Source organism: Wolffia australiana, chromosome 8 (genome assembly GCF_029677425.1).
Source record: "Wolffia australiana isolate 7733 chromosome 8, ASM2967742v1".
Lineage (NCBI taxonomy): Eukaryota > Viridiplantae > Streptophyta > Magnoliopsida > Alismatales > Araceae > Wolffia > Wolffia australiana.
Genome location: NC_135842.1, coordinates 8,243,148 through 8,261,398, shown reverse-complemented (window position 1 = coordinate 8,261,398; position 18,251 = coordinate 8,243,148). Strand labels below are relative to the sequence as shown.

The 18,251-nt window shown below is 43.8% G+C and overlaps 1 protein-coding gene across 18 annotated transcripts in view; it reads right to left on the bottom strand.

Moving 5' to 3' along the window:
* The window catches only part of LOC144706432 (ARM repeat superfamily protein), a 56,930-nt gene that overhangs the window by 15,213 nt on the left and 23,466 nt on the right, over positions 1 to 18,251 (bottom strand). For 17 of the 18 annotated variants that reach the window (XR_013582257.1, XR_013582250.1, XR_013582252.1 and 14 more), the window contains 14 exons: positions 16,595 to 16,713; positions 7,365 to 7,728; positions 7,115 to 7,293; positions 6,967 to 7,039; positions 5,766 to 5,916; positions 5,524 to 5,690; positions 5,018 to 5,365; positions 4,428 to 4,595; positions 3,955 to 4,248; positions 3,661 to 3,837; positions 3,287 to 3,550; positions 3,077 to 3,175; positions 2,741 to 2,925; positions 1,647 to 1,982 (listed from right to left, as the gene is read on the bottom strand). Coding sequence is in view for 9 of the 18 variants with exons in the window: in XM_078579379.1 (XP_078435505.1) it covers positions 1,647 to 1,982; positions 2,741 to 2,925; positions 3,077 to 3,175; positions 3,287 to 3,550; positions 3,661 to 3,837; positions 3,955 to 4,248; positions 4,428 to 4,595; positions 5,018 to 5,365; positions 5,524 to 5,690; positions 5,766 to 5,916; positions 6,967 to 7,039; positions 7,115 to 7,293; positions 7,365 to 7,728; positions 16,595 to 16,713 (2,924 nt within the window). In the remaining 9 variants the exon portion in view is untranslated. The remainder of the gene's footprint in view (positions 1 to 1,646; positions 1,983 to 2,740; positions 2,926 to 3,076; positions 3,176 to 3,286; positions 3,551 to 3,660; positions 3,838 to 3,954; positions 4,249 to 4,427; positions 4,596 to 5,017; positions 5,366 to 5,523; positions 5,691 to 5,765; positions 5,917 to 6,966; positions 7,040 to 7,114; positions 7,294 to 7,364; positions 7,729 to 16,594; positions 16,714 to 18,251) is intronic. The other variant, XM_078579382.1, reaches the window with a different exon arrangement.

The window sequence follows — 18,251 nt, the reverse complement described above, 5'->3', positions numbered from 1 at the left end:
TCGCTTCTTGCAGTAATTGCAACGCAGCGAAGGATCACCCTGTGGAGAATCCTCCGTCCGAGCCGTCGGACCACGTGGTAAAGAGCCGGGTGGTGGAGTCGCCGATGGGCGTGCAGACGAAGAAGAATGAGCTACAAGTGCCGAAGCCGAGTTCTGGGCCTGCTGAAAGCGGGATTCTTCAACCCGCACACTGTGGAGCGCATCTTTGAAGGTAAGACCAGTCTCCCGATGAACAAGCTGAGCCCGTACAACTTCATATTCCAATTTCAGTCCCATACGAAACTGGAAAACCCGGTTGAAGAGTATATTGGCGGTCCACCGAATGGGGTCGGGCGGCATGTAGTAGTCAATTTCATTCCACAACGAAATGAGCTCCGCACTGTACTCCATGATAGACCGGTCCCTTGACGCAGGTTAGCGGCCCGATGTACCAATTGCATGAGTCGCAATGTTGTGCTTCTTGGAGTGGCTCTCAAGTGCTGCTTCCCAGACCGCCGAGCCGACTCTAGAGACATGAATTCACCTTTAACACTAGGTGAAATACTGTCCAAGAGCCAACGATGAACTACCCCTCAACGCCCAGCCAGTCATAATACTTGGGATCGGTCCGGAAGGTCCGTCTTCTAGAAGATGGCGCATGAGTCGCCCTTTTAAAGTTATCTGGACGTACTGGCGCCATTGCAGGAGATTGAATCCAGTAAACATACCATCCGGAGGCATCCGAGGCAAAGAGGATGGTCCAGAGGAGGACGACCAATTCCCGGGTTCGAGAGGCACCGCAGATGCATGTGGCGAGATACCGGCTTCAGTCTGGCGTAACAGTAGAGGTCTGGGCTTCAACCGGGTTCGTCATGATGAAAGCAGAGTAGACCACAGTCAGAAGGCGCCGAACGACGAAGCCGGGACTGCAGGCGCCGAGACGCCGGGCGCCGGACGGCGGTGCCGGGACGCCGGGCGCCAGGACGCCGGGCGCTGGACGGCGGGAGCGGACGGCGGTCGCAGGGACGGCGGAGCCGGACGGCGGGCGCTGGACGACGGTCGCTGGACGGCGAGCGCCGACGTCGACGCTGGGCGGCGCAGCCGGGCGGCGCGAGCCGGGAGGGCGCGAGCCGAGGCGGCGCGAGCCGGACGGCGGGCGCCGGGCGGATGTCAGAACGGCGAGCGCCTGGGAGGCCCGGAGCGAGACGGCGAGAGACCGGAGCGCGAGATCAGGCGGTCGTGAGAACCGCCGAAGATCGGAGCGCAAGGTCGAGCCCAGGAAACCCAGATTAGGGTTAGGGTTAGGGCTCTGATACCATGTAAACAAGAAAAGAACAATTCTAGATAGCAAATGAAAGAGATTACAGGGTTTTATAGGAAGCCCTAATGGGCTGACTAGAGAGGGCCCTTAATGGGCTAACAAGAGAGAGAAAATAAAGACATGTAATACTCAGATCAACAGAGATCAAACATCACAGAACTTGAATATGAGCTTTCAGAAGTCTATCTTTAGAAAAATGGGCAGTACCCCATCATTTATTAATCAAGAAAAGAAAACAATTACCTTGTACGGGCTTCAACAATTAAAGTTATTAGATCAAATAAATACCGAATATAAATCCAAAGAAGAATTATATTTTTGGCTGGAAACACCCTAAAGAGCAAACCTTGCCACAAAAATGACTGGTAAAATCACAGCATGGTAGCCACCAACTCTGTCGCCTGCTATATTTAAGAAGCTTCTTAGCAGAGTGGCACATGAAATCTGGGCACTTCTGTCGCCCAAGTGCAGGGCTGCAGTCTCATCTATAATCTTCTGCATCTGGGAGGCTCCAGCACTCTTTAACGAGCTGGCACATGCAGTTGCAAACGCCCTTTTTGCTGCACTTCCCTTTTCCTCCAAAACCGCATTAAATAGGGGTTTTAACAAGGCGCTCGTAAAAGGCATGAACTCACTGTTGGCCTTCTGGAGCAATGACGTAATGAAATTGGCAACGCCGACCCTAAACATGAGTAATAACACTTGAAGTTAGATAAATATAAGAATATTGAGGCTCGCTAGAAAATGACGCTAGTTTCCTTCTAAAAGTCTTGGGTGATTTAAATAATATTTTAATAATATAATCATCATCCTTACTGAGTGATTGCGTGATGACCTTAACATGATAAGTTTCTTGAGGCAAGTAACGTCAATTTTTTTGTTGGACAGAACAAAATATATCCTTTAAATTATTGGTCATGCAAGTTGAATGATTCGTAAACACCAGGGTATAAATATTTTATTTTTCTGTGCTTTGATAAATGAAATTGCGTAACCAAGTAGTTCAAGCTAGGTAACTCGAAGAGCCAGCTAATATCTCTGCCTCCTACCCATCAGGAATTGACCTTCTGACTGCACCAGCTCTTGCCAAACCCCCTCAATGGATCTCAAAAAAGACCTTTTTTTGTGACCAACTTTCCTGGATACCTGTTACTTCAATTGTCTCAACCTTTAGTCCCCACGTGCTGGGCTCTTTGCCGCATACTTCAGGTGTTTTGATTGAGAAGTTCCACTGATGAACTTGTCAGGTTTAAATGCCTTTAAATCAGCTTTAATTAGCTTATATGTGTTATTGTTTGTTTCTTGAGTAATATTTCAGGCTGATTAATACCATAGGGTCATCAAAATGCGCGATGAACATTTTCAAGAACTCCAGAAAACAAAGTGTACATCATATGACAAAAAGTAACTTTTTGAACCTTAGTGTTACAATGTATGTACCTCGTATTAAGGCCAACTCCAGAACGAATCAATTGAATAAGGCGAGGAACCAAAATTTCTAAAGATTTTGTGTCAATAATTTTCAGGCAAAGGTCAAGCGTTTCCCACATTGGAGAGTCTCTTGCAACAGATATTCTCAAAGTTTCAAGCTTCTCCAATTTGATACCCACATTTTCCGCATGAAGCTGGTGTCATTAAAAAAAAGAATAGCAGTTGTTCAAAAAAATAATCACTATTCCCATAAAGAAATTTCAAGTTGAAATAAAGTAAACAAATAAATTCACAGGAATCCAAAATATGATTGAAATTCCCAGATAAAGAGGAGGACAAACAGACCTCCACATAATTAAGCCTTTGGTCCTCTAGACCAGATAAGCTCTCTAGCATACAGCACACTAGTTCGGTAAGATGTGGCCGCAAGGCAATCCCAGCACCCTAAATTAATTCGCAAGGACGATAAATGATAAGGATATGACTTCGTAAACCACCTTAATTTTATATAAATAAATACATTTCACTACCTGACAAATCCATAATAGTATTTACCTTTGAAAGCTTCATAACCATTGTCACTGATGTCTTTTGGATTGTCGAAACTTTGCTGAAAATTCCATCAGCTAATAGAAACGGTAGTACAATATCTATTGTTTTGGAAGCATCTGAAGTTGTGGTAAGTGACGCGTCACAAAGACGTGCAGTCAGAGAACTAACAGAACGACATAAACTGTCTCCGGCATTTCGTACTGTCTCCTTGATATCATCCATTGCACGAAATGCAACTGTCCATAATCCTTTTAAATGCTTTGACACCTACATGCAGAAAATATTTTGACAATCATTCATTTACACCACTTAATTTAGAAAACTCAAACTTGCAAGGGCAGAGAAATATTTAGCATCATAAAGAGAATAAACATCACCTGATCAAATTTTCGGCCTTGAATAATATCTGCTAATGCAAGAACTGAAGCTTCACGTGATCGCCAAAGTCTAGAACCAGATTGCACCAGCAAATCTTCAACAATGGGATCAAATTGTTCATCGATGGTTTTTTTTGGTTCAGCCACGATAGATTTCCAAATGTGCCCCATAGCGTCCTAAAAAATGGATGTGGTTTGGTACAAGTAAGCCAAAAACCCAAGAAAAATACATCTCATGCATCTTTCTTCGATCATAATGTTGCATATATAAACCTAACATTTGGAAATAACTACCTGAACGTTTTTATCTGGGTCGTACTGATATCGCACGAGTCTAGGAATCAGGATGCGTAAGTAAGGCTGAAGCACATCACCAGCTTGCTTTGCTATCTTAGAAAATCCAAATGCAGCACCCCGTCTGGAGTTTAATGAAGACTGATAGTTTGCAAGATCCATAAATTTGTAGATAAGGTCAGGCTGCCCCATCTCATTGGCCAAATTGCAAAGTTCTTTGTATGTGGAAAGCTTGCCCCCTCCTGGACCTTCACCCAAAGTTCCTTCTTGGAAAATTTCTGTGTCCTCTGCAAGCTACATGTAATGTAAGATTTCATTGATGTGTCTTCAAATAATCTTTTGTTTAAAATAATTAAGGAAGATCACCCAAGAACAGTGATCAACCTGATGCTATTAAAATAGATGAACAGTCAATAGGCACAATGACCAATATGTCTTCCAATAAATATTAAACCTGTAAGACAATTTCAGACCTTAACAGCTCTTTTCCTCTTTCCTGAGCCAGTCAATGTGTTCACCAAGGCGCTAATGAGGTCCTGTTTCATTGTTGGATCACCAAGTTCATAAACAATACTCATGCCTTGGGAGGCCAGTTCCTGTGTGAGTTCGTTCTGCTCACCAAGAAGGTGCGTGAATGCCTCCTGCGAAAGAAAGATTTTTATCAACAAGATCCCATAGACAAAAACAAAAAGGGGAAAGGAATGTAAATGTCCTCATTGTCTCTGATACGTAGATAGTAGAGCTCAAGTCATTGGGCAATTACATTTGTTAAACTTACACAATAAACTAAGGAACCTCACACTCACAACCACAATAATATATCTTCTGATCAGAGAGAAATTGATTATAGAACTTTAGAGGTCTAGCATAAACTAATACACAGCAAAAAGTAAGTTCTTATTTCTTTGACGTTTGCATATATGTCCCACTTAAATTGCTCATCAGGTGATAGAAAAAAATCTTTTGATACAAATTCGTGCAAAAATAAAAATAGTTCTATGAATCCAATGGGAAATAATGATTTACCGTTTACATGGATGTAGGCAACAAAATAGAAATAAACCTGGATTTCTGGCAGAAGCTTCTGAATTTTAGGATGATGTCCGCAGAACATCGTCAATGACAAGAGCCAAACAGTTCCAGCACATCGCTCCTCTTTTCTGCTGCTGTAGAGAAGGACGTCAAAAAGCTTTCTGAGAATCTCATCTTGAAGCATGCTGCGTGAGTCACAACCAGACACGCTATCTAGGTGCTGGCCACCAGAATCCGTAAGGTGCAGTTCGTTGATTAGATAGTTTGAAGCTTGAGCAAGGGAACTGTAATTTGATTTGAGTATCACATCAGCCGTTACAGGCACCTCGCCCCACATAAACGAAAGTGCTTCACCGGCAGCAAATAGAAGATCTTCTACCTGGTGCCAAAAATATTACTCAAAGATTCATTGTTTCTAGAAAAAGCACAACGTAAATTTCATTCATTTTACTATTGTTGCATGTGAAGATTCTAAAAGGGAAAAATAATGAGATTCAAAGTGCAGTCTATGATAATTACGGGACAGAATTTACCCACCTTTGTCCTGCAGAGGCTGAAAACCAGATCAAGACCTATTTTTAGATTTGAAAACGATGTTTCCTTTGTAGAGATATGCCCAAGAGAAATGATAACTCTTTGAATCGACTTGACATCATTCCCAGTGAATAACTTATTCAACTTGTCTGATAGTATTTCCAAAACACCTGCAAGAATCACCAAGAGATTCAGGGTAGAATATTGATTAATGACTTTCTATGCATGAGCTGAATGACATGTACCTTTAGACGAATTTTGCATAACTGAAGACAGCGCACAACGTAAGCCTATGTGACCAAGGGACTGCATTGCAATGGAAGCCAGACTTGTGTCCTCGGACTGAACTTTGTCCAGCATACTGTCAATAACTCGGTGAAGCAATACATCTGATATCTGCAAAGATGGAAAAAAAATCAATAAGCACTTATCTGAAAGGATAAAATAAAATCCCTTGAAAGACAATGAAATTAAAAAAAGGAAAATATAATCAAAGTAGAATGTGGTATTGGCAGAATGCGAACAATTGGTGACAGTTCAAATAGTTGAATACGGCTGAAGTGGGCCTTAATGTACTTCTATTAATGTCCCTAATTAAATTAATGGGCTTGTCTATAAATTTCCTCACCGTCTACCTCCTTATATTTACATAATTGCAACCCTAATATGGTTAAGAATGTTTACATTCTGTTTCACACTAGCCATTCTTGCCTTTTTCTGTATCGGTGTCTGGCCAGTATGGGTCAGCCAGCCAACCAATCAGAAGGGTGGATGTCTCCTCAGAGGAGGCCTTCTGACACTCCCTCAAGGATGGGGTATCTGGGGGTAAGGAGGCAGTGGGACAGTTTTTTGTGGTGATCTGGGCAATATGACTGCATTGAGCCGAGAATATATTCAATAGGAGTGCTCATGAGCTGGGATTGCAAACAATGCAGAGAGGGATGTTGGTAGAACTTCAGGGACCCTTCTCATTTTCTTTCAAAAACATAAATAATCCGAGAAAAGTTATGGTAGCGGAGTCATTGGAAACAATAAGATAATTTGAAACAGACTGAAATAATTATACTTCATCTGATGAAACAGATCAAAATATGGCTTAACCCTCCGGAGGAAGGTAACTTTAAACATGAAATCCTAGCCAAGTATTACAAATGTTTCTAAGGAATAAACAAAGAGATCAGGGTAATCTATGGATAACTGTATGCCTTTCTATGACTAAGGACTCAGACCATTTTCCTTAGTCTGTGTCACAAATTCTGTTCATGTAAGTATATAATCCATTCAGTTGTAAGGTTTTCCATGAGAAGAAGAACAAAATGATTATCACCCAACAAAAATTAAGTATGCAAGGTAATAAAGAAGGAATAATTTAAAAACCTATATCACCGCTAAATATACATGTAGAAAACAAAATTTTCATTTATAGTCAAGAAGTAAGTAACTTACATCAGCTTTCACGTTCACGCACTCAGAAACAATATAACCTAAGGAACATATCGCTCCTTGTCGGGATTCATACCTGCAAGACTTCAGAACATTCATTAAGTATCCACAATAAACAGAAAAAGGAGGGGATAAGGGAATAAAAACATACCTTGTGGTACTGCTGATAGATGCTAGAAGTTCCCCTATCAAAGAGGATATTACATCAGTTGACAAAACAGAGCAGGTAAGTCCTAACAATCGAGCTGCAGACTCCCGAGTGGCATAGTCGACATGCCCTAGTAATGGTTTTAACCAATAAATGCGTTTAGCATATCGTGCCGCCACTAACTGAAAAGAATTTCAAGGCCTACGTCATTAAAAATCCCCCAAAAACAGATGCAAGTTTTCACAAAGGCTACCTCAGGGAAATGTGAAGCAATCAGGACCAAAGATTTAGATGCAAGTGAATGCAACTCAGCAGAGCCATCAGATACCATTGCATGCTCCAGTATAGAACACAGAGTTATTACTGGATCTGGGAATATCTCTGTCTTTCTGGTTTCCTGAAGGGCCAACTCTGCTAAGAAGCACTTCACCAAAAAATTTACCATTGCCAAATACGTCTTGGAGGGAAAGATAAGTTTCTCCTCCTTTATTTCTCCTGACTTTGATAAAATTGGTTGTTTTTTCAAGATATGATCCAGCATTTCCCCAAGCCGTGGATAGTCATCAGTGCTCACTTTTCCCTCCTCCTTAAGTGAAAGACCTCCAATTGCCATTTCCCTGTAGATGAAGAAATGCGAGAAGTGTAGAAAGTAAAGAATTCATTAGGGGATAGAAAATAGAGGGAATTCAATGTCTGCGTCAGCTTGAGCCCCAATAGGCTTATATCATAATGAAATTAGAATCCCAAAAAATTAAACCCTCTATGCTACTTCTAAACTATGGCACAAACAAGGCACATATTGCACCTGAATAAATTTCTGATCGACCTTCTACCTTATGAAATGTCTGATGATCTCAATGCCCTTAGTCTGATCATGTTTCACGGGATTCTGAGCTATATCAGTAGCTAATTTTCCTTTTGCAATATAATATAATATGTTCATCTTTTCGTACGGAGAGGTCATCAAAAATAATAGTATCCATATCCCTTCAAATATTCTCCTTTTCATGCTCTATTATTTTTTTTTGAAGAAATTTCATGCTCTATTATTGGTCTCAGCACTATATAAAGAAACCACAGACTGCTTCTTACTCGTAATAAGGTTGCCAACAATAAATGAGCAATGCCCTTTGGTCAATCTACAGTCAATCAGAGATCCTCCATAATCAGAGTCTGTGTAGATCTTCAAAATTATGCCACCATGCTTCTTGAATGATAAACTATGCTCTGATGTACAGTTTGGATACGACAATACTCTGTATGCTGCCTGCAAATGAGGTACTCTGAGAATATGCATAAACTGGCTTACAAGTCCAACATCAACTGCAGTAATTGGCCTTGTATGGTATAAGTAGATTAATTTTCCAATTAACTTCTGGTACCTCTCCTTATTGACAGGAGACGACTCGTTACTCAGACCCAACTTAGTATTAGGTTCAAGTGGGGTTGCAAATGGCTCGCACCCACTCATCCCAGTCTCTTCTAGCAAATCAAGGATGTAATTGTGATGAAAGATGAAAATGCCATCTTTTCAGTACGTGACTTCAATTCCCAGAAAAATCTTAATTGGCCCAGAGACTACACCTCAAATATTTCAGATAGACAGATATCCAAGGATTTTGTTTCTTCCTCATTATCACCAGCGATGATTATATCATCTACATACACCAGGAGAACTGTGATATGTCCAGATGAAGACTGTTTTACAAATAGGGTATGATCACCATTGCTTGTGTATACCCATACTCTTTAATGAGAGAGAGAACTTCCCTATCCACAATCATACATGGGGAGACTGCTTGAGTCCATATTGACTCTTCTTCAATTTCAATACCCTAGAGCCGGACATAGAGAATTTTTTTTTTTGAAAGGTTATTGAAAGAGGGTAGTCACCCAACAAAGCGGTAACCACCAGAGACATTTGAGAATAATACCTGGAGGACGCTGCAAATAAATTTCTTTGTCCAAATCACAATGGCAAAAAGCATTTTGACACCATGCAATTTCCAACCAAAGCATACAGTATTTAGTTTTGCTACTGAAGCCAGCCTCCCATCATAATCAATTTGTTAAAGACTTACCAAGGACCTATCAGAGCAAGAGAAGAAGAGGGGACGACAAATCACGTGGCCATCTGGCCTGTGGACACGGAACAGAGAGATGGTGGGAAATGAGAAGACAGAATAAAGGGAGACCTCAAGGGGGAGGAAGCGCATCTTTTTCAGAAGCAGTTACGGGCGAGATCGTCGCGTCTTGGGAAGCTGTTCCAGCTCTCGAAGACTCCGGCAAGAGGGGGGACGCCGATCCAGCCATCTCTTGAGAACTATCTTCATCCTCGTTCGTTAGCATACTTGTTGAACTATTGCTATTACTCTGCTACATTTGATTTGGGTTCGATCGACGACTCCGCGACTAGTCTCCGTCTCTCTCTATCCCTCTCTCGCGCCTTCTTCCACGGTCAAGATACGTGGTTGAAAGGCTACGTCGTTGAGTTCCTAGGGAGCCTTAACACAATTACATAGCACTGCGTATAACTGTTTTTTTTTTTAAACAAATAAAAGGCAGTCACCCGACGAGTCGGTAACCACCCGAGAAGTACATGGGCCCTAAAGCCTGTGTGTTACATGCCTAACCACTCCTCTCTCTATTCCCCCCTCGCGGGAACCCTGCCACAATGAGGTTGTCGACCTCATGGGTGAGTCCGTCCAGTAAGGCCTGCCTCCCCCTGAAACCACATTGTTTCAATGTAGCCATATTCCCCATAGCACCGTCAGTGCGCGGCCCCTTTCCTCTTTTCGTCTATTTCCATTTATTTGCATGGATTCCTAAAAGGCCTCAGCTGATGTCATATTGATTCCCAGATGTGTTTGAGTAGCCCAAGTTGATCGTGCAAAAGGGCATGCAAAGAACAAATGGTCACAGTCCTCTTTTCCTTGCATGCAAAAGATACAAATCGTCGGTATCTCTGGGTACAACCGTTTCAGGAAGGCGCGACTCATCAGTCTCTTGCGGTACAGTAGCCACCTGAAGATCTTTACCTTTAGGGGGGCTTTTAGGCGCCATATAGCTTGGCACGTCGATATGGTCATTTGATCCTCATTCCCTCGGCAGATCCTTGTATAAACTTCTTTGACTGAAAAGGGGGCATTATTCCAAACCCAACCGTCCTTTGCTCCTAAACATGGTCAGATGTGGTGCAAGGCCTGCTGCATGTCCATGAATTCAGCTACTCTTTGGTCTGACAAAGCGCCATCAATTGACAGGTTCCAAATATTGTCCCAACATTCGCCCACTGTGACCTCAGGATTTCGGGCGAGCGCAAATAACCGCTAAAAGGTATCACAAAGGGGGCCGCATGGTGCCCATTTGTCTACCCAGAAGCGAAATATAGTGCCGTCTCCTAGCCTGGCTGAGTAAAACTCATGAACTTGGGAGAAAATTAGGCGAAGGCCTTGCCAGAAGGGTGACGCCCCTCTGATTGGGGTTGTTTTATCCACCCAATTCAAACCCCGACCGTAGCTATCCCGCAACATCTGGATAACGAGGTCCTCACCGGGTTGCATGAGCCTTGTCACCCATTTATTTAGTAATGCCGTGTTCATTCATGGTAAGTGCAAGACTCTTAGCCCTCCTTGACTGGTGGGTCTACAGACAGTGTCCCATGCCACTAGTGCCAAACGTCGCTAGTGATCTGATTCTGCGCCTTTCCAGAAGAACCGTCTCATCAGGCTTTCTAATCTTTCACTAATGTCAACTGGCATTTTGCAAGTGGAGAGATAGAAGATGGGGATTGCTGACAGTACTGACTTCAGTAGAACCAACCGGCCCCCCCTAGACAGAACCTTGGCTTTCCAACCTTCCAGACGTCTTTCAACTTTCTCTATCACCAGTTGCCAGTCCGCTTTCGAAAACTTCCCATTGGTCAATGGCAAGCCCAAATATCGCATAGGAAGACTACCAATTGGTGTACCTAGCGCCCCGGCGAACTGCGTCTCCTCCTGAGATAGCCCATTGCTCACAAAAGCTGACTTGGTTCGATTGATTTGTAGACCCGAGAAATCTGCGAACAAGTCGAGTACTGTGGAAAGATTTTTTGCTTCTTCTTCTCCGCCTTCTATAAAAAAGGTGGTGTCGTCCGCATACTGCAATAGCCGTATCCCCTCTGGAAAGCTAGGTGTCTGGTATCCCCTTAGGAGGCCATGTGCACAAGCTAGATTCGTACATGTGGCGAGTGTGTCCACAGCTAACACGAATAGTAGAGGTGCAAGTGGGCATCCTTGTCTAACCCCCCTTTGTGGTTGTATCCACCCGCCTCTGGCCTTCCGTTCACCAACACTAAAAAGGAATGTGATGTAATGCATCTTTTCACCCACCTGATCCATTCACTAGGGAAGCCTCTCCATTTCATTGATGCCCAAAGAAAGCCCCAGTTTAGTGTGACATACGCCTTGGCAAAATCAACCTTCCACATGAACCATTTGGTCCCATGTCTTTTCCATGCCGTTAATATCTCTCCTGGTACGACTGCGCTATCGATCAGTAAGCGACCTGGTATGAATGCTGATTGGGAGGGTCCAATGAGATCCCCCGTTCGCCAGAACCTTTGCAACGATTGAGTATATGGAGTTGGATAGGGTGATTGGCCTGAAGTCCTCAATTCTTTCCACACCAATCTGCTTTGGCAGTAGGAACAAATATGCCTTGTTTAATTTTTCCATACTACTTGACCTTTGTCGAAACTCGTCTAGCGTGGCCATCACATCAGATTTCACCAGCTCCCAGAACTATTTGTAGAAGAAACTGGCAGGCCGTCTGGGTCTGGCGCCCCTTCACTGTTGAGGCCTAAAATAGCCTCCTTGACTTCTTCTTCTGCAAAAGGCCGAATCAACTCAGCTTGGTGTGCGTGTGCTAAAGTCTGAGCTCCTTTTCCACACCACATCCATCGGTTGCGTCTACCTTTCTTATAGAGCTCGCGAAAATGATCCGCGCCTGCACTACCCACTGCATGTGGCCTGTCGTGAACTTGGCCTCCCACTGTTAGTTTCCCAATATAGTTGGACCTGCGCCTCTTGTTTGCAACTAGATGAAAAAATCTTGTGTTAGCATCTCCGGCATGTAGCCACAGCTGTCTGGACCTTTGTCTCCAGTGTGTCTCTAGTTTCTTATCTTCCACGGCTACCACCCCTCTCCATTTCCTTTTATCGAGAGCTTCCTCTGCTTCCAGGCACCGTGTATCCTCTAAGTCATCCAGTTGCTTGATTCTGCTCAAAGCCTCGTTTCTGGTCTTCTTTCTTTGCATATGTATGCGCTTTCGGAACTCCACAAGATGACGTCACAGCCCGCGGATTTTCGCGGTTAACGTTTCCGTCACTGATCTGAGTTTGGGCTGTGACCTCCACTTTTCCGTCACCTCGTTTTTGAAACCAGCCTCCTGGAGCCACGATTTGCCTACCTTGAAGTATGTCGGCCTCTTGATCAACTCATTTGCAGTCCATACAATGGGTGTGTGGTCCGAAATAGGGCGCGGAAGTCACCGCACGTCTGCTAGTGGGAATCTTTCCATGAGCTCAACTGAGCATAAAAATCTGTCCAAACGCGACATCCTGTTTTGGCACGACGTGCTTTGCCATGTATAAATGCAGTCTGTGGGCCCCCATTCCTTGAAGTGATGACTCCGAAATGAAGGCCTAGAAGGCTTACGAATCAGCGTCTCTCCCTCCAACTTCATTCGGCTAATCTCTTGCTTCTAGTGTCACATTAAAGTCCCCAGCAAACAACATGGTGCACCCCTGGAATGTGTTTGCAAGGTCGGCGAGCTCCCTCCATAGTTCAATTCCCCGTTGGACATTTACAGGACCATATACCGAGGCTATAACCAGCTCAAAATTGTCTTGCAAGCGCTTTTGCTTTGCTGCTACAGTAAATTGCGCCTTCTACGTGGCCACTTTTGAAAACCGTGTTTCATTCCATGCTATCATCACTCCTCCAGATCGCCCAACCGCATCTACAGCTAGGAACTCCTCAAGGAAGCCTCTTCCCACAACGTTCCATTCCCTTCGTTCACAGCTTTCCAACATGGTTTCTTGTAAGCATACCACTGATGCCCCCCATTCTCGCAGGTAACCCCCCACCACCCTCCATCTACCTTCATCTCGGTGGCCTCGAACGCTCCATGAAATCATCTCATGATGAACTATATTTGGCCCCTATCTCAATCGGTGTCAACCTTAGACCCAGGGTTGACGCTATTCTTTTAGCCCAAGTATTAGTAATACGGTCCTCTTCGCTAGCTTTACGCTGATGGTCAGTCCTCTACTTCCTCACTGTTGGTCTCGTTCATGATCTCCTAACCTTTTCCTGGTGTCTCTGTTGACTCCTTCATTACTCGTTCTGTTTTGGTGTTGTTCCTTGACATGCCCTCTGCTGCTAGCATCATACGTCCACTTTTACCGGCTTTGACCCACGCTACTAGCCCCTTTTTCATGGCGGATGCCAAGCTTCTTACGTTTATAAATGAGACCTTCCTCGCCTATTCTGCTTGTTCGCGATCGTCGGCCTTCAATCATATCACTTATCTTGGTAACCAACACCCTTGTCGCAGTGCCTAGTGTCTGGGGTAACGTGTCTGGACTTGCTTGGCCTCCCTCCACTCTAGCTGCCCGCCCATCACTTTGAGTTGACGCCAGGAACAATCTCACGAATTCACCTTCCTCTCTTCATCAGGTTGCGGCCCCCTTGAAGTTAATGCCACTACATACGGGTGTCCTTGGCTTGTGATCTTTGGGTCAACATCATCACATACTCCCCCATCTGTCGGGGTCTCCTTCGTTTCTACTGTGATGTCCAGCTGGCTTCCCCTCGAGGCTGCCACAACTTCCTTGACGTCTTTGTTGCCGCGATCTCCTCCTCCTGATCTCTTGCGTCAACCTCCGGTTGTGTACTCACTGACGGCCGTGGTATTGTAACAAGCAAAACTTCGAAGGTGCCATCTGGGCCCCAAAAGTTGAGTATAGGTGGGAGAGTGGTCGCATGGGGCCCCTCTACATCCAGCAGCACTTTGTTGGCGTCGCCTGACTTCAAACCGTCAGAGATGATATTTTTCAGAGAGCCCAAAGGTTTGACCATAGCCTCCAATGCCGCTTCCACCCTGTATCCCATGGGAATGCCTCTGGCTTCGATGACATGTGAATGAACAGGTCCCCTTGCCGCTCCGTCTCTTGGGTGGACCTTGCGCCACTTCAGCTGCGCGCTTCCTTCCACTTCTTGCTCCTATCCAATCACTGCAATATATTCTGCCATTGAGGCACCGCGGAGGAAGAAATCCCCATTCTCGAGAGACCAGACCTCTGCATTGACCAAGGTTGGGAATTTTGCAAGAAGTCCACATTGTACCTCTACCACTGTCGGAGTTCCCTGTGTGGCTTCCCCCACAAGACAGCCCGCGTGGGCACCGTAGCACTAAGTATAACTGTGAGGTCCCCTATCTGTTTGGGTTTCCATTGCAGCTGCTACGAGGTGTCCAAGGCACCCAGGGGGGGTGCCTAGTCCACAAGCTGCCAGGTAAGCTCCTGATATTGTCTTGTTCCCAGTCCACAAGTTGTGGCAACGCTAATCACGCTCCTGGCAACGGGATCAACCAACATTGCATGCAGCTGGTCTTCTACGGTGCCTTGTTTGTGCCAGTAACTGAGAATGCGCCTCAACTGACAGTGGGCATATGGCAATGCTGCGCGTACCCTGCACATAACGTTACAGTGGGAATGCCCATCCTGGTTCTAGGCAACAACCTACACAGAGGTAATGCCACTCTTGCATGAAACACAGGCTAACCAGGGTTGGTGCAGACATAGGGTAAGGAGACTGCTTGATTGGCGCCACAAACTCCAGATGGGTGTGGGGCATCAGATCAAGAGGGGCATTGGGCACCAGACCCAAAGACTCCTAGGTGCCTGGTGTGCCCAAGCAGGACTGACCATGGATGTGTGGCATTATGGGAGAGGAGCAGCAGAGTTGACACTCAAGCCACAGGTCGAGAGAGGCAACCAGGAGGAAAAGGCATGGTGCCTTCCTGCCGTATCTGATGTAAAGCCAAGGGAAGTTATCAAGGTCACGCAGCATGTAATCAGAAGCGGCCGACTCTGTAAAACCTCTAGGCAATATACTACAATATTCTCTTTCAGGGGTCAACCCTACTACTTCCTATATTTTATAAACACTTGTGTTGCCCTGGCGAAGGCTGCTTGACAAGAGTACAAGATCACATCCAGCACAATGCTAAATGGTGAATTTGGTCCCACATATTTAGCCGCATGAACAGTAACCTTTAGCTACTACCTTGGCCTAATACCACTCTATGGATCCTTCAGATGTAAGTTTTATGGCATAAACCCATGGACATCCAATTATGCGCTTCTCCTTCAGAAAGTATATAGTCATCCAAGGTCAATAACCTTTACATCACCAAGACCAATGATTGGTAATTTTGCCCCAAAGGGTGAAGACATTTCTGCCCCCTTGATATGGAGTATAATCATAAAATTATGATCGATACAGGGCCATAATAATGATAACTTCAAAATCTAGTATCCAGATCAGATACAGATGATTTTCAGCACATTATCCGGCCTGAAGTTGGACTTGGCCATGGTGGTAGAACTAAATAAGGCCTTCAAATTCTCTAATTATTCCCACAAGAATATAGACTTCATCATTGGCTCCTCGAACTCGATATTTGTAGTACTCATTATGATGTATCCACTTCTTCCATGTTGCATTCTTGAGCAGTAACTCAATGGTCCTAAGTTCTTGTAGCCTGTCAATGTAGATCCCAAAAATTCTCCTTTCTGTGGCCTCTCCGCTTGCAATGGGGTCACACTATAAAACTCTGATATAATTGGCCATCCAAACCTTTTTGAGTTTGCTCTATAGTCCCTTGCATCCCAGTATTAGTCCCCCCACCTGAACTATGGTCACTCAAGTTTTCGGACTTTTTATTTTGACCATTGATCCTGCTCTATTCTCCTCCATTGGACCTCCTGGGTTGAGCTGTAGTAGACAACTCTCCTCCTCTGGCATGATGTTGATCGCCTTTTCAAAATCCGGTACCCATTCCTTATCGAGCATTTGGCTCCTAAAATTCATAAAATGATATTATGTCAACTGGCCCTTTAGCATAGAGTATATACCATCGGGTCCATTCCATGACAACAGACAAAAAACAGAAGACTGAAAATACAAAAATGAGAAGTATTGCAGACAAATTCAAAGAGGAAAAAAAGACATTGGTTTATAAAAAAATGGCACCACATGATAATGGCTCCAAGAACATAACATAACACCCAAAACTTGCATTGAAAATAAAAATACAAAGAAAGAGAAGCATCTAAAAAGCATAAGTAGTTCAAGAGAAATAAATAAACTAGTAATGCACTTGGAGCAGCAGCGATGTTTATGATAAATTAAATACTACGAATAGATGAAAACCTTATATCCATCTTAGGGTCTGCCGCCGCAAGCATACAAATAAATCGAGTTGGACAATGTTGTAAGCTGAACAGAGATTTTGCCCACTGCACAGCACAAAACCTCACTTCTCCTTCATCCTTGAAACAAATGATGAAAATTTTACATGTTATTAACAAGCTACAGATTTGGTAAGGAAAATTTTGTGGGATGAGCAATGTCTCAACAGCTTCAGATGACGGTGTGCACCACAGGACCAAAAGAGGGCTTAAGAACACAGTAAGATGTAAAAGACAAAAAAATTCAACTAGGAGCTGGAGCAATTTGCAGGCTGGTCAGGAGCTCTTTGCCAAATTATCAGAAAAGTTCAACTAGAAAAGTTTGTTGCTTGCTAGATTATCCAACCAGAATCATATTCTAAATGCAACTAGACTCCCCTTCAAACTAAAATCACAAATCCTTCACTGGTGTCAGTGGAAATCAGAAAATTTAAACGATGCAGATTTAAAAAAAACACAAAGGAAGAGGCAGACTAGATAAATGAGTTTAATTTTGGATTTTTCTACTCAGAGAAAGATTGTGCAAAGAGATGTTGCCTTCTTCTTCTGCAACTAAGAGGATCACAAGATTAGCAATGTGTACCTTATGGTTCCTAATGTTATCAAAAATTACGATGGTAAAACAGAACCAATGGTTAACACATAAGTCAAAATAAGAGGGGAAATCCTTGCATGACATGTGTCGCAGCACGTGAAACTTAATGAGTGCCATGGCTGGACAGACCATCAGTAGGTCTAGTGAAGACACCCAATAAAGGGGGATTCGAGTGAGAGAAAGAGTAATTCTGGTATCGGGAAGTCAATTGGTGAGAGTGCATGCAGATAGCGACGGCGACATTCTAAAGATTATCAACATTAACCCCTGTGAGATTCAACGGAAAATTCTCATGGAAACTCAATTTATTTTCTTTCCTGATCCAGGAGAACTTTTCAGGATATTTGGTATCTCTTTGTTCCTTTTATATTATAGGTATCACCCTGCATCCACCGGGACCATTCTATCAGTGGGTAGCTTACTACAACTTCACTGGCAAAGACTTAAGTCAACCAGACCTAGGTTGCTCAACAGAAAATAAGATCAATCTAGAAATTGAATTATTACTAGGCTATTGTTATCTTTCTATGTGAGAAAGGGGAAGTAACTAGACAATAGGTAAGCTTCCTTCCAAATCAAGAATCAACAGTGGATCAAATCAATGTAATGTGCATCAAGAATGGCAATCTAGCAGCGACTTCAAAACTGAGAGGATATCAAGAGAAGGGATAGGTGATCACAAGGTACAAGAATGGATGCCAGATCGACTTCTCCTTCCACCAACAGAGGACAGCTCAGATCAATCGGATTCTCCTTCCACCACCAGAAGTCAAGAGGATCTCCCGCAATAAATTTGATTGAAGAAACAGAGTAATGGGATCCCTATGAGTGTGACCCACGTGAACGGCCATTCCTTCTTTTCTAATCAAAAGTCATAGCTAGGATCTTATAAGTTACAAAGAACGGCTTACGCAAATGCTATCCCATCCAATGTAAGAGCAGGGTTTTCCACTATGTCCTATGAGATGTGGGATATGATGGAAACTAATTCAAATAACCCAAGAAGGCCCATGCAGATCCACTT